The sequence below is a fragment of the Necator americanus genome, chromosome II (assembly GCF_031761385.1).
Source record: "Necator americanus strain Aroian chromosome II, whole genome shotgun sequence".
Taxonomy (NCBI): domain Eukaryota; kingdom Metazoa; phylum Nematoda; class Chromadorea; order Rhabditida; family Ancylostomatidae; genus Necator; species Necator americanus.
The window spans coordinates 29,196,195-29,208,660 of record NC_087372.1 but is presented as its reverse complement, the minus strand read 5'-3'; the positions used below and the strand labels follow the sequence as shown (position 1 = coordinate 29,208,660).

Below are 12,466 nucleotides of genomic sequence, written 5' to 3'. Positions count from 1 at the left end.
AAATTCGAATGCATTCTAGGATTTCTACAGTTTATTATTGTCATTGTGCTGCTTTCATTTGTTGTTTTTCTTATCTTAGATAGATCTACGAATAAAGTTTGGTTGACGCAAGATGTTTTTTTTCCAATGACTGGTAATTCGAAGCAAAAATCTAAGCTGTTGACTCTATATGACCAAACAATTAAATCAGGTGTCGAGTTAAAAACCACCTGAGTTACAGAGGAAAAAAATACCTGCGGAAAAAACATTGGTTACAAATCATAAGTTTTAAATTCTATCCTTTAGTAAGTTTCTACGATTGGAACTTCACTGTGCTTCCTTGGATTTTTTCCTGGTGGATCTCCCTCACAGTAAGACTTGATGAACTTTTCACTAATCAACATATTTACTGCCAAAAAAGCAACAAGAAAAAAGGTAAACACACCGCGGAACTGACATTATTGGGATCTCTCTCGAAAAGAGTTAGAAGTGCAGATTACGAATACGAGTTCAACCACTGCTAATCTCGAGGCAACTTACAATGCCCAACATCTGTACTCGCGCCGTGTCTTCTAGCGAGCGGACCTTATAGTCGGGTCAAAACGACATGGAGCACGATATAGTTGCGTAAGCGGTTGGGCTCGAAGCGGTGCGGTGGAGTGCAGCGGTTAGGATCGAGTGAGGACCCCCACTACCGCTGCTCATTGCTGCAGTTCGCGATGGTCTCTCATTCCTGAGTCCACCCGCGTCTCTGGACAAGCACAAGGTCGCTTTTGGTCCGCGATTAGCCCCCTATCAGCCACCTGGGGACGCGCCGCTTTGAACGCAACAACTTACGCAACTGCATCGTTGTTTTGGCTCTGCTATAGTTAGTGAGGTATCTCCAACTAACTATTCAATGAAAACGAACGGATGGGCTTTTGAACGGAATCGGCGAGTGTAGGGAAGTTGTGGTTCGTAGGAAAATTTGTACAAGAACGTCGTTTCTCACGCCGTTTTTTCAGAGTGATTAGGGAGAATCGGAGGTGAATACGCTCATAGTCACAATCTACGCTCATAATATTTTCGTCGAGAGAATCCAGCGTCGTTAATTTCGTGGAATGTTGTACCTAAAAGAAGAGGCATTTGACGTGTTGATCGTTCTTGTGAATAGGATTGTGTAGGAAATGTATGTATAGTAGGATCAAAACGACATGAAGCACGTATGCAATTGTGTACGCGACTTCCCTCGATGCGTTTCGCTGAGCGTAATGGAAACCTCAGCTGGCACCACCCATCGCTGCAGTTTGCGACGGTCCCACCTCGGTTCCATCTGCTGCCTCCGCCGCGCCGTTTCGAGCGCGTACGCAAATGCACCGCCGCTACACTCGTGATTCATGTCGTTTCGACACGACTATACGTCTTCACGTTCGGTGATTCGAAGCTGTCAAAAGGCCTCTCATTGGTGCGGTTTTGATAAATTATTATCAGATTCGTGCGGGAGTCATTGACTTAATGCATCGGTAAGCCCAGGCATTGTACAGTCCGCGGTCGCTTTGGCGAACCTCTACAATCTTAAATTCAAGTTAGAATCCCAAAAGGGTTGATCAATGCTGAAAACATCTTCTCTTATTCCTAATTTTGAGCCGTCTTGATAACTTTTAGTGGTCTGTGTTCCTTTGGCCTTAGAAGTATGCCTCAGTTCAAACATCTACAACTTATCAAATGTTCACGAGTGTGTTTTCGCGCTCCACTGCAAATCAACGGCTGTGTTTCATCGCGATGACCCATCGCTGTTTTTTGTGCTTCGAAACCACTTCTGGAGAACCACTCGCTTGCTAACGGTGTCATACTCCTCCCAACCACTATTATTATTTTTGCTCGCTCATAGAATGGTCATGGAGGAAGACATCGACATCAAGTTGAAGACTCGTTTTTTAGGGCAGGTGGGTTTGCTTTAGTACTTCGTTTGCAAACGAAGTTTGTTGCTGGGATGTGAACATCATGAAATCTTCTGGATCGGAATTGTTATGTTAAAAATTACTGGTCGTCCTCACAAGTTCCCGATGCCTTTATAGGTGTGATTCAGAGAAGAACACTTTTTTTTAAAATCACATTCCTTGGGATTTAGTTGTCATCAATATGTCCTTTTATAGTGAGATCAGCGAACGCCATTCTATATTAGCTTTAAAATCGTGAGGATATTAAACATATCTATGTATCTCGTTCTCTCTATTCGAGAATATGACTTTCGCTTTTGTGCCAAAAAGGGTGAAAATAATTTGAGAAGTGTGCCAGAACTATCAGAATACCATTGAACATTTGGATTTTTTACATGATGTGATCACAAATACTAAAAAAATGTTGCGCAGTCATCACTTTTTTCAGATTTATAAGGTACCGCCGTCGTGTTAAAAAGCATTTCTTTGTTGAATTAAAAATGGATGATAACGGTCATTGCCACGCGAAATCTGGAAGATTTTTTTGCTCCAACTAATTATGCGGTTTCTTTGAAGACGTTATGTAGGATGTTTGTTTTGAGAGCGCCAAACAACTACCTTTTTCATTTTCATGAGGATAGCAAACATATTTCTTAGAAAAAATCCTTCAAGATTTCGAAACATTTAAATTCTTCTACATTGAGGTTTATCTGAGAGTTCTTCCAAGAAAACAAATTTTGTGCCTTGTTGCAGGTGTTGGTGCTGTATGCACGTCCTCCTCTTCAACTGGATTCATTTTTCTCGTTGCTCCGAGATGCCTGCCAGCAGCCAAGCTCACAACCTATCACTGTTAAGTGGATAGACGAAGATGGTTTGTTGATACTTCTGCCTAATGTTCTAGTTTTTACCCCAAAGGTCAGACTATGAAAGTAGAAGGTGTGCAGAAGTATCTGTAGATGTTGGTACTCACGCTTGCTCAGACAAGCAATGCATATGCGGTAAGAGCAGAACACAAGCTGCAAACAGTTTTTTTCAAACTTGAGAAGATGTGGAAATTGCTCCTGTCATTCACTCAAATATTAAGTAATGTTGGCATTGATGACTTAGTATTTCTATAAGAATGAGTGTCAGGGTGATGCTCGACTGCTTTCTCATCAGAACTTAATGTACCCGAAGGTTTTTGTATGGCCAAATTCTAATTATACCTAATAAGCTCAGTGAAGTGCAGGTGACTTAACTTTAATCTGTGGCGTGCAACTTAAGCCTTGGAGTTAAAGGTTGAGAAGTTTGAGTTTTTTTTTTCTCGAGAAGTGTAAGAGTTTGAGAGTGCAGTTTCTAATTCTACCTACAGTTTGCATGCATGTAAACTTAGGTGATTATAAACCACTTCTTTAACAAAGAGATTTGGATTTCTCCTGCTAATTCCACCTCTGCTAAGGATGTGCTGTGTGTGGTCACATAGAGCCATCCTACAAATTTAAATAGAAAAATAGAAATAGTTATAATTGATTGGATTACCTCTCATTAACTTTAGTTGCTCAACTATAAGGATTGAGGAACTACAACGCATGTAACGATATCTGTGAATTGCGCATTTGCATGCGCTGTTCATTCGCATCTGCCAGAGACGCAATTGATTCTCTCCTTTATTCGTCATGGAACATTAGGCCGTAGCTGAGTAGGATCCCATCCTTTACGCAGTTGCACCACAAGTCAGGCTGTTTTGATCCAGCCATAAATAGAATGGAGACTGCATGTTGACCTCTCAGTGATAAGAAAATAAAATAAGATGAGAAGTGGATGTTAGTGAGAAAATGAAAAAGTATGTGTCAAAAAGGAAAAAGAAACAGAAATGAAAACCCTAGTAACATGCAGCGAAAATGTGATTATTCACAATTCTTTGCTGAGTTTCAATTCTTCATGAACCCAACCTAAGTCGAGATAGTTCCGGTGCTTCAGTGAGGTCAAAATTATAACTTTTTTTGTGCATTTAACAAGTAGTCCGAGAACGAGCTAAGTGAGGAGTCAACTGTACGCTGTGTTCGAGAGGAGTAAAGATACTTCACTCGAGACTCGTTCTTCCTGGTTTCTCATTCGGCGGTCCTCTCGAACAAGTAGTCCGTGTCAGTATGCTTTAAATTTCTATTGTCAAAAAATCAAGGTGGGACCAACGGATATTTACGCTTACCTCTTTGAATGTTGTAACGTCTCCGCAATCAGATTCGAAAAACTCGTTCTTAGTATGTCATAGTTTGTACATAAATTAAATAATTAGTATAAAATAATAAATCATAATTGTACATAAATTTATCTCAGATCATATTTTTGTTTGGGTTAGTAAATGTATGTGCATTTCATTTTATAACACTTTATAAATTTTCTGCTAATCGCTGCCCTTGTACTAGTTCTGTTCGGTCTATTAGTGATTTCATAGTGCATTCTAGCACTGCACTACCATTATACTTGTGCACTTTGCTTAAAATTTGAATGAGGAGATACCAATATCTGTATTTCATTTAAAATTCTCTTGACATGCCACCGAGGCTCCTTAAGTGGGTGTGGCCGTGAGGTTCTCTTTCTGGAGTAGTTAAGGATCGTCCAATTGCCTTTTTGGTTTTACGAGCTTCTCCCATGTTCTCGTTTTCTTGTCTAGCACATATTCTTTATCCATTTAAACTTATTTCGCTTGTCAATCACGTTCACGAGATTTCTTTTGCAGGTGACCCAGTGTCAATAGACAGTCAGCGCGAGCTGGATGAAGCAGTTCGCATTCTGCAGCAGGGGGGTGACGCAGAATTGAACATCCATGTTTTTCTCGGTCAACCTGCTCTTCCCGGTTTGCCTTGCGAGGGGGAAGACAGTAAGTTCGAATTTAAGTTAGCGATATAGCATCAATATAAACAATCTATCGTCTTGTCGTAGTGTTTCATGCTGTTCTACAAAAGGTTTTCAAGATAAGAATCGCAGAGATATCTTCGTTCATTTTCTGAGCTTTGGATCAATAAGAATCTATAAAAACGTGCTTGTCATACTCTTCCACTATCTTCCCGGACAGCATTCAACTTCTGTGATTTTGGAGTCGCTAACTACACCATCTCCGGGACAGCATGGCTGCATGGCTGTGGTTTTGCATCTTTTTAATGTTCCAATATTCTCCTTTAATTTGTGGTTATACTTCTTTATTAAAATGCTAGCAGTTTGCAATCCCAATGCAAGCTATGCTGACAACCTTAACCGCGTAAAAATTACTCATCTCTCCAATAAGTGCATATCTTCACAAAATACTGCTACATGGTGAGGAGCACATTTGTTCCTTGCTTGGACTACTTCTACAGCAGATAACCTAAGTTAAGTTTAAAGAGTTTTTTATGTTCATCCAACGGACGTAACGGTGTTTTTCGTTACATTATTAGATATTTTGATTTTGAATAATTTGTTCGAATTTTCAGGAAATGTGTACCGCAGGGGAGCGCGACGGTGGAAGAAAATATATTTATTTAATGGACATCGTTTCCAAGCCAAACGACTGAACAGGTATTTGCTCGTTAGTTTGATTTTTTTTTCGTTGAGAAATTGGCCGAAAATAATTACTTTGCTCTTAGAACGGAACCAAAGGTCTATCATTTAATGAATTTTGAGTTTGACTCAAATTTTGAGACATTTGTGTTGGTTCGACATCCTTATATGTTCTCTAGGAGAATCCAATGCTACATATGTCACGATTACATATTTGGTATTGGTCGCCAAGGATATAGATGTGCTGATTGCCGCCTATGTGTGCACAAAAAATGTCATCGCCTTGTTAGAACTGCTTGCGGCCAGGTGATCTATCATAAATCTGCTTTTTCGCGTACAATGTCAATGTTGGGACTCTTTTTTTTCCAATGTAAAACACTTGATTTTCAGACTCCAACTCAAATCATCCCTTCGCACCCAAATACCGCAGCTTTCGTGCCAAGTTCTTATCACTTCGGTTCTCAGAACGGTGGGGAGAAAACCTCATTCGCTGGTCTTGACAACGGTGCGTTTCAAGAGGCTGAAGTTGATTCTATACGTCCGGCGTCATGCTCTGTTACCGCGGTATGTTGGTGGTGCTATATTACCGTCTCATTATTTCTGTGATTTTTGATAAGCTGCTCCTGTTTTTACAGCCTCAGGACGGATCAGCTCCGAGCAAATGGTCAGTTTCTCTAAGTGATTTCCGCCTCCTCACTGTCATTGGACGTGGTTCTTATGCCAAAGTGAGAAGTCTCTCCTTTTTCATTTTTGTTGTCATTGAACCATCATTGTTCCCTGTTTTATCATCACTATCAATAATGTCGACGTGAGTAATGTATCAATAATGTCCTTCAGTAGACGTGAAGGTGTGAGTGCTCCTTCACTTCTACTGAAAGAATAAGTGATAATTCAGTGAAAAGTTGCTTTTTTGAAGGGAAGCACGTTGTTGTCTACTGAACTAAAATTCCCCGCGGACGGCTAGACTGTATGGCTATCGAGTCGGTTCATGTGTTACTCTGTTCTTCTGAAGTCATCTAAAATGCGATTAGTTACCTTGCAGCTTAATTTTTTGGATAATGACTCAGTTTTTCAATGGCGAACAAAACAGAATTCAGTTACGGTAGGGGCAGCATTAGGGGAACCTTCAATTTTGGATTCTTTCCATTCGTCAACAGGTCGGGTTTGCAGGTGCCACAGCAATAACTAACTAAATAACAACAACAAAAACACTCCATACTATTGTAGGAATCTTCCGATCAGGAGCACAAATTTGACTAATTTGCCTGACTAGGCAACACTTTACATTCATATGAATGACGAAGTGAAAAAATCTGTCGTATATTATTTAGGAAATTAGTCGATGAAGCGCCTCTTCTCTTATATAGTGCTAGTGAACAAATTTTTTGTTTTGCATGATTTTGCTTCACAAGGTGTAAATAGTTCCTCGTGGTGAATTGGTCACTCCAGAGCTCGTGAACATTCAAATGTCTGACTCTTAGATTTTCAGAAGGTATGTTGCTTTTTTGTTGTGGTACCTGCAAATTGGGGCAGTTGTAGCGAAGCTGATGAGGACTCCACATCAGTCGAAACCGGCCTGCGCCGACCAAACCTAACATCCTTCCGAAGTCAATAAACTGGTATCAAACTTTTTCGGATGGATAAGAATACTGACTTGATACATCGACCAACCCTGTAGGCACCATCATATACGCCAGACTTGCATTTGGAAATCTAAAACGATTCTTGACTGAAGTTGGTTGGGTCTATCCTAATCGGATTGATTAACGCCGGACATCTTATCCTTCATCCTTGTTTGCAAACTATGCCATGAAATTTATTTGCTGTGGGAGAGCACCTTCCCTCGAAAATTTTGCCGATCGCTGTCTTTAAAGGCAACACCCCACGAATCTGGGGTGGTACGGGTTTCGAGCGGGTAATGACTATACAGGATCGTAGATTGTGGGGGAAGAGGGTGATTCCGTTCATTTCACCCTGTATCAGTGTAAACGGACGACCCTGCAGCGCTGTTTTTACGACGTCCTCTATTGCAGCGCAAACCATTGCGAAAGGGTTTTCTACGAATCGTCGGCGGAGCGGGACGCAAACCCTGCGCATTGCAACAGAAGCCGTCGTAAGGAACAGCGATCTGGATCAGGCGAGGATGGGGGTGGCGCGCTGCAATAGAGGAGGACGTCGTAAGAAACAGCGTTTCGGGGTCGTTCGTTTACACTGATACAGTGAGAGATGAACGGAATCACCTTCTTCCCCACAATCTACGACACCGTATAGGCATTACCCGCCTGAATCCCGTACCACCCCATTTCGTGGGGTAATGCCTTGAAGAGGTCTCTTAGGAAAGGTTTGCTAGAACTAAAATCATTTGCACTCTTTGGCATTTCCAAGTAGTAACGCTAAATTTTTTTTATGTTTATCTACTATTAGAAGATGTTGTAGCATCATAAAAATTTCAGACATTTGTGGTCAAAGTTAGCATTCTAGTAGATATCCCATTCAATGATGTTCTTGTTTAAGCATATGATATATGCTTTTCCGTTACTAGATAGACTTCATGGGAGAGAATTAATGTAATGGGTAACCATATGATGTTATTTTTTTAGGTTGTGCAAGCGGAGCACATCAAAACGAAGCAGATCTACGCCATTAAGATAATAAAAAAGCAAATGTTCAATGAAGATGAGGTAGAATATAGTTTTTCAGCTACTGAACTTAACCTCTTACGCTTCGTTATTGATTTTCAATAGTTGTCAAATGTCATTTATCAGAGAAATCTGCATTGCTATTAGTCTGCAGTGAGTAACAAATCTACCAGTCGCAGGCATTATATTATCCATGTTTTGCAGGACATCGACTGGGTGCAAACTGAGAAATCTGTCTTTGAAGCCGCTTCGAATTACCCTTTTCTTGTGGGTCTGCATTCTTGTTTTCAGGTGAGACATTGCGATGATACGATTTAAATTTTGTTACAACAATCAGATCTATCTCTTACTGACCGTTTTACAACGTTTTGAACTCCAAAACATTTTAGACTGAATCTCGACTTTTCTTTGTTATCGAGTTTGTTCCCGGAGGAGACCTCATGTTTCATATGCAGCGTCAGAGGAAACTTCCTGAAGATCACGCAAGGTGAGACATCCATTCTTAGTCGCACTCAATCAAATTTTCACTGACTGTTCTGTGGAAGACAATGTTTTTACTGGCGAACGATATTCTCTGTTCTGCTTTTCCAGAATTCCTGTTATTACGTCATACAGGCAAAATATCACGAAACGGAGTTAAAAACTAACATCTTTAGATAAGGTTACCCTGAATTGTTGGCTTACTATTTTGTAGTGTAATGAAGTGTTTTGAAGTATAAAATAGTTGTGATATTTGTAAACACAATGTAATGCGCCTGAGTTATGTGTGGATCCACCATATATTTGGACAATAATCTAGGAACGTGTTTTGATTCATCAATCATTATTTTTGTTAAGATGGACCGGTTATTGAGATGTAACTGGAGCGAATCAAAACAAAGGCAAAATTAGCGCTGGCATCATTATTTCCAAATCCAAGCATCTTTTTCGTCTGTTGTTTCTGTTGTGATAAAATCACTCATTTTATTATAACTGGTACACGAACAAATATTTACGTGGTATTGTGAAGTTTCTTTTCAACCTTTTTTGACTTGCAAATTACGTGTGTCTTTTTTCCAGATTTTACTCAAGTGAAATCATCCTAGCATTACATTTCCTTCATTCTCGTGGGATAATCTATCGCGATCTTAAGCTGGATAATGTATTGATAGATGCCGAGGGACACGTGAAGCTGACCGATTATGGGATGTGCAAGGTATAGTTTTATTGAATTTTTATGGTGGAGTTGTTCTAGAACCGACTACACCTTGAAATGACAGAAAAATCGTTTGATCCCCTCTGCCTATTTAAGTTTTGATTGGCGAAAAATTATGATCGCTGTATTGGTTATATTTTCTGATTACCACAGGGGACAAAATACCAATAATAATATCAAGAGCGTTCTATTAATAGTATTAATAATTAATAGGAGGTTTATTCTATGTCTTTAGGAGACAAGTTGCAATTCTACTTGATAATTCTAGGAAAATATTGGCCCTGGCGACGTTACTTCAACTTTCTGTGGCACTCCAAACTATATTGCTCCAGAAATTCTGCGCGGAGAAGATTATGGGTTTAGCGTTGACTGGTGGGCACTAGGCGTACTCATGTAAGTGCAGGATTTTCGAAGATTGTTATTTTATCGGGTTATCCACACTTCGTAATGTTTTCTGTTGAATTGCGTACATTCATTTTGTAGCAGAGTTTGAATTCAGGTATGAAATGATGGCAGGTCGTTCTCCTTTCGACATCGTAGGTGCAGCAGGAGATCCTGATCAAAACACAGAGGATTATCTCTTTCAGGTCGATTGTTGCTGTTCAGTTGCATAATCATTAACCCTTTGCACTCTGTTGGCGACGCACGTACCACATTGAAAATATGTACCTTAAATCCACGTCATCATCAGACGACACGCTTGTTTAGCTTATCTCAGCACTTCCAGATAAGAGAAGTAAAATTCGCTTGTTCATGCTTTCTGTGCTGTATTTTTTTAAATATTTTTTTTTGTCTTCTTTACCTCCTTTTTTACCTACTTTTTTATTATGGAAAAGAAAGAAAAGATACAGTGTCGTATGTTGAAATAGACAAGGACAGACAAAACGACGTGTTTTCTGATATTTGCCCTGGGAAGCTGCGAATGCATACGGGTGACTACCAAAAATGTCATATTTTGAGAAATTTCGAATATAAACAATTTATTTTGTTACTATTTTATAAAGTAAAATTGGCTAGCAATGGTTTTTACAACAAATGAATAGTATTCCGATAAATATATTTTCTGCTTTGTAAAATATGTTAATTAGGATTAGAATATTTCTAACGGAAAAGTGCTGAAATTATTGGTGTTCCATGTCCCTGACTAGACTGGAGTGCAAAGGGTTAATTTTGTTGCATTATTGTTTTTAATCCTATATCCTATTCACAGTTCTTTTAGATAATTCTCGAGAAACAAATCAGGATCCCACGTAGCTTGTCGGTCAAAGCTGCATCCGTTCTGAAACAGTTCCTCAATAAGGTATGTAAAAAAAACATGGACGTGGTTTATCCGAAAAGAATTTTTTCTGATTCGATCTCTCAGTCAGTAGGGTTTTTAGGTCGTACTTTCCAATTCCCATTTTGTTTAAACTTGCCTATGAACTCCAACGCTTTCAATCGGTCTTTTGTTCTTCGCCCTACTGTGCAAAAAATTTGAGTTGAGGCTTCATTTGCAACTGAACCAGGTTGCACAAGCATTAGTGTTTCTGAAAACTTGAAATTTGTTCTAGAAGTGGATTTTAATTCAGTGCAAAAAGCATTTGAATTTACTTCTCCCTTCATTTGGGGATAACGTTGTTCTCAACAATTTCGAATCGCACAACCTGCTACTTTACAGGATCCGTCAGAACGTCTTGGTTGTCGGGTAGATATCGATGAGGCCTTAGTCGAAATGAAGGAACATCCTTTCTTCAAGAACTCTGTTGACTGGGAAGCGGTACGTTGTTTCGGTTCTTTCTTGTGCAATATTACGGCTGCCGCTTCCTGAGAAAACCGTGAAGGTTGCAAAATGAGTGAAGTGCAGCGGAGGTTGTGTTTGACGAAGGAACTTGTGGTTTCAATTGACTGAGGAAGTTGTATCAAAGAAGTTTCTGGTTCTGAGTCTATGAAGTAGCGTCACTACTTAGTTCATGCTACATACTCTCTTTAACTTGTTAGTCTGTAGGAAGATATATGGTTCACTGAGCCATTGTTAGTGCTGAAAACTGGCGCGACTTCCACTGGATCTAATCCTGTTTCGAAGCCTCAAACTATTTACTTGTGGCTCCTTTTTGAAATGCGAATAAGTCGCAAAGAGTTAAACCTGTTGAGTATGAAGAAAAATTAACGCGGCAGCGTAGTTGGAGAAGCTGAACGCTAGCATCGCTAATATTTGTTATGGACAGCTTCCAGTTTTCGCGTAGTTTCACCAATAGGATCAGCGTCCCTTTCCCGAATACAGCGCATGTATTCATGTATTGTTATATATAGAATAGAATGTAGAATACACCTACACGTAGAGCTAGTACCGAGACTTTCTTACGCTAGGAGGTTCTGGAAAACAGATGAATAGTCTTTCATATTGGTGGTGGGGTGTTTTTTCTTCTGCTTATTCGATGGGGAATAAACCTCTAGAAGGGAGGCAAATGTTGAGCCTTAGATGTATCAGTCGACGGGATCTCTTCCTATTTCATCAAGGGAAAAGACGGCATCAGTTATGAAATAATGGCAGAGCTATAAAAAGGTGATATTCTTCTTCAACAATTATTATTCCAGTTTTCTACACCAGAGTTTTTACAATTCTGACAGAGAACCGTAAGGTTCGGCATCATTGGACTTTGCAAAACTAATATTTATAGGTATATTCCGCAAAACAGAAAGCTAGGCTAGAATGATTTTTCTTTTCCAAGTGAAATTAGGCCGTCGGTAAACACTAAACATACCTCTCTCCGAGAAGCGTAATCTCAGAAATTGAAATCATTGTCTTCTTTCTCTTTTCAGTTGGAACAAAGGCAGATCGCTCCTCCGTACAATCCTTCGGTGGAAAGTGACCGCGACTTGCAGCATTTTGACACGCAGTTCACCGATGAAGCACCCACTCTGACACCGGACGATCCAAACATCATTGCCAAGATTGACCAAAGCGAGTTTGATGGCTTTGAATATGTAAATCCCTTGCAAATGAGTAAGGAGGACTCTGTTTAAGCCATTGAAACTGTTTATCTGCTCGATCTTCTCGCCTTTGTGGTGTCTTATTTCTCCTCATTCAATACTTGTTCTTTTTGCTAAAAACGGTTTCTTACTCACAATTAAATGCCAATTTTCATCCTGTCATATCCTTTTTTTTCATCAAGCTCAGTTCAACCCAACTAATTAACTAACTGTGTTTGTAAAGTACTAGTACTTTCACTAGTACCAAA

The 12,466-nt window shown here is 39.7% G+C and overlaps 1 protein-coding gene across 1 annotated transcript; it reads left to right on the top strand.

The window, feature by feature from the left end:
* Window positions 1–1,850: 1,850 nt before the first annotated feature.
* Window positions 1,851–12,251, top strand: RB195_019849 (uncharacterized protein; the record flags this gene model as incomplete). The annotated part of the gene is made up of 16 exons (XM_064187885.1): window positions 1,851–1,904; window positions 2,652–2,769; window positions 4,618–4,758; window positions 5,348–5,432; window positions 5,594–5,720; window positions 5,805–5,978; window positions 6,050–6,139; window positions 8,015–8,095; window positions 8,258–8,344; window positions 8,443–8,540; window positions 9,113–9,248; window positions 9,517–9,641; window positions 9,748–9,835; window positions 10,468–10,548; window positions 10,906–11,004; window positions 12,048–12,251. The coding sequence occupies 16 exons, from the start codon at window positions 1,851–1,853 to the stop codon at window positions 12,249–12,251; spliced, it is 1,788 nt and encodes a 595-aa protein (XP_064043766.1).
* Between the last annotated feature and the right edge of the window lie 215 nt (window positions 12,252–12,466).